At 33.7% G+C, this 3,280-nt stretch overlaps 1 protein-coding gene across 1 annotated transcript in view; it reads right to left on the bottom strand.

The window, feature by feature from the left end:
* LOC111087685 overlaps positions 1-3,280 on the bottom strand; it is a 12,201-nt gene that overhangs the window by 6,086 nt on the left and 2,835 nt on the right. Inside the window, exons 2-3 of the mRNA XM_022395175.1 lie at positions 1,921-2,173; positions 1,154-1,199 (exon numbers count right to left, since the gene is read on the bottom strand). Of these exons, the coding sequence (XP_022250883.1) occupies positions 1,154-1,199; positions 1,921-2,173 (299 nt within the window). The remainder of the gene's footprint in view (positions 1-1,153; positions 1,200-1,920; positions 2,174-3,280) is intronic.

Raw genomic sequence — 3,280 nt, 5'->3', positions numbered from 1 at the left:
AAAAAAAAAAAAAAAAACAACAACAAAAAGAAAACATTTACACGTGACATAATTCGGGAACAATAGCACCTAATTTAAGATTTGTCAACCTTAGTGTTCTTTTGTTTATGAGTTGTCAACAATAAAGAAGCACTACAGACGTCTCACGAGCGTTTAATAAATGGTCCCTTTAATGAATTAAAATGTTGTCCCCTGGTGGTGGTGGGCCGGTCGTGGCTTAATGATAAGCTTGCCAGAAGGTGTCCGAAAAAAAATGGTGTTCAATACTTCGGGGTCATTCCTGAAATAATGGCATCAAATTTTGTTTATAATTTTAGTTGTTACTAGAGTCACAAAGACTATATCGGGACCAATGAAAAAAACTTGTTAAATGGTCTAAAAGAACGTGCTAATTAAAGAGCCTGACCAATGATGGACAGAACATTTGTATTGTTACAACAGCGGAAGTCACGCAACGCTGGGAGCATGCGCGCTGGAGTTTCTTGAAGGATCATGAATTTTCCTGGCAACTCTAGTTTGTTCCAGACGCCCTCATTTTTAGTATATAAGCCTGGCAAAGAAAGCCAGCGATAGGCAGATAGATCGAAAAGATAGAATTGCATAAATAGATAGACGTAGAGATATATAATTGAGTCAAGCGAACAGTAGGCACCGTAAGTAAAGTGTGTGAATCGCTGTGAATTATAGCGTGAGTTCATAAAAGTAGTTAAGTTAAAGTGACTGTGGAAATTCTGTGTATTACAAAGTTGTATCGAGAAAGAATAAACTAGTTTTATTTAAGAAAGGACTTGTATCGCTGAAGTTCCTCGGAAAGAATTTATACCGGAAATTAGCAAACGAACAGACACGTAACAGTATAATAGAGAGTTTACTCATACAGATACAAAGGAATAAGATTACAAAATGAACTCCAATTACCTGTTAAACTGGTATTTGTGTGTTTGAATATATGATATTTTTCAACTATGGCAGAACAAACATTCCTACGCACGTGATTTAACAGACCTTCTTGTTAAACAAAGAGAAGAACGGTCTACACGAATACAGGAAGCACACACACAAAAGAAAAGGTGACACCATACAACGTATCATAAACAACAAATAAAAGGTGAAACAAGTCCAGGCGAGGGAAGGATAAACGGAATTCACATACCGATCAGGAATGCCATCATGACACGTCAAGTGGTTGGCGGCTGGCACTTAAATTAGGGAATATGATAATAATTACTCTCTCCTCTTGAATAACGTTATCAAAATATATCAGTTTGTAAAAATTCTGACACAGTAATTCTAGTAAAGTTCTTACACAACGACATAGTAGTGTCGTTGTGTAAGAACTACTAGAATTACTGGGTTAGTTGTAGTAGTGTCGTTGTGTAAGAACTACAAGTAACCCAGTAATTCTAGTAGTGTCGTCGTGTAAGAACTACAACTTTAACACAGTATTTACAATGTACAAAATTTTAATAATGTTATATAAAGTATTACACAACAACAAGAGTAAGTTATGTAAGTTACTACAAACCATCAGTAATAAGTTATGTAAGTTACCAGAAAATCATTAACAGTAAGTTATATAATTACTAGAAAACCATCAAGGGTAAGTTATGTAAGTTACTACAAAACCAATAAGAATAAGCTATGTAAGTTACTACAAAACCATCAGGAGTAAGTTATGTAAGTTACCAGAAAATCATTAACAGTAAGTTATATAATTACAAGAAAACCATCAAGGGTAAGTTATGTAAGTTACTACAAAACCAATAAGAATAAGCTATGCAAGTTACTACAAAACCATCAGGAGTAAGTTATGTAAGTTCCTACACAAAAGTTACACTAACAAAACATAAACAAATAAAAAAACAGAGTAACCAAACGTAAAATGTACGGATAAGAAGAACAGTGAAATTGTTGACTTACTATCAATGTTCCATGGGAAGCTACTGTTCCTTTGAGACGCTCTGGAATCGCTACTTTTCACCCATCTTAATTGTGGAAAACAGTAGAGACAAAAGGATTTCAAGAGGCTCCATAAATCTTGTCTGTGTGGTCTTCTTGACAGTACGTAGATCACTGGGTCGAGAATAAAATTCAGTGCCATACATATGTCAGCTACTCTGTAGAATACCTTGTGTTTCCGTTGCAAATCCCTCTGAGCTATTATGATTGTCAACTGCAAATGACCAGAGTTACAAATAATCGTGATTTGTTTCTCCAGAGAAGGCTTAAGTAAAGACTACGAGGTAAAGAATGAATAATATCTCTGGTTTATTTAACTCTAATGTCCAACACAGAGGCAGTTACATCACGGAAGTAACTTAAACTAAAGAAAATTCACGTCATGAATTTTCTCGTTAGAATGAAACTTGTGGACTATTTTAAACTATACGTCTGTTGACTTCGTAATGAAAAAAAAAATTCATTCAGAATAAAACTATTCTACTACTGTTTTATTTTTTGTCATTACAGTTAATTTATTTATATATTTTCCCCACAAAAATAAGTTTGTTTGTTTTATTGTAATACACTAAATACATTATTCAGTACCACACACCGCCAACTCTTGGGCTACTCTTTACCAACGAATAGTGTGATTGTCAGTAACATTATAACGCCCTCACGAGTGAAAGGGCGAATATATTCGATGATGGGTTTCAATAACGTGACCAGCAGGTTGCGAGTCGAGCGCCCTAACCACCAGATCATGCTAGGCCAATAGAATATGACAAACAAATTATTAGATGAAGAAACAGAATATCCAATCTGATCTGAAATGTAAACTTAATAAAGAAACAGAATATCCAATCTGATCTGAAATGTAAACTTAATAAAGAAACAGAATATCCAATCTGATCTGAAAATGTAAATTTAATAAAGAAACAGAATATACAATCTGATTTGAAATGTAAACTTAATAAAGAAACAGAATATACAATCTGATATGGAATGTAAACTTAATAAAGAAACAGAATATACAATCTGATCTGAAATGTAAACTTAATAAATAGAATATACAATCTGATCTGGAATGTAAATTTAATAAAGAAACAGAATATACAGTCTGATCTGAAATGTAAAATGAATAAACACAATAAACAAAAGAGTTTATTAGATGAAGAAACAGGGGCGGATTTAAGCCTAAATGCCAAATCAACTAAAATAAAATGAGGCCTGGTGGGCTCTATTCATACTGTTACGTCTCCGTTTTTAATTGATTTTTCCGTAACTTCGTACCGACGAAACTTACGCGACACAAGCCTTTACTTAATAAAACTGGTTT

This window comes from Limulus polyphemus, unplaced genomic scaffold (genome assembly GCF_000517525.1).
Source record: "Limulus polyphemus unplaced genomic scaffold, Limulus_polyphemus-2.1.2 Scaffold2475, whole genome shotgun sequence".
NCBI classification, from domain to species: domain Eukaryota; kingdom Metazoa; phylum Arthropoda; class Merostomata; order Xiphosura; family Limulidae; genus Limulus; species Limulus polyphemus.
This window is presented reverse-complemented; position numbering and strand designations above follow the sequence as displayed.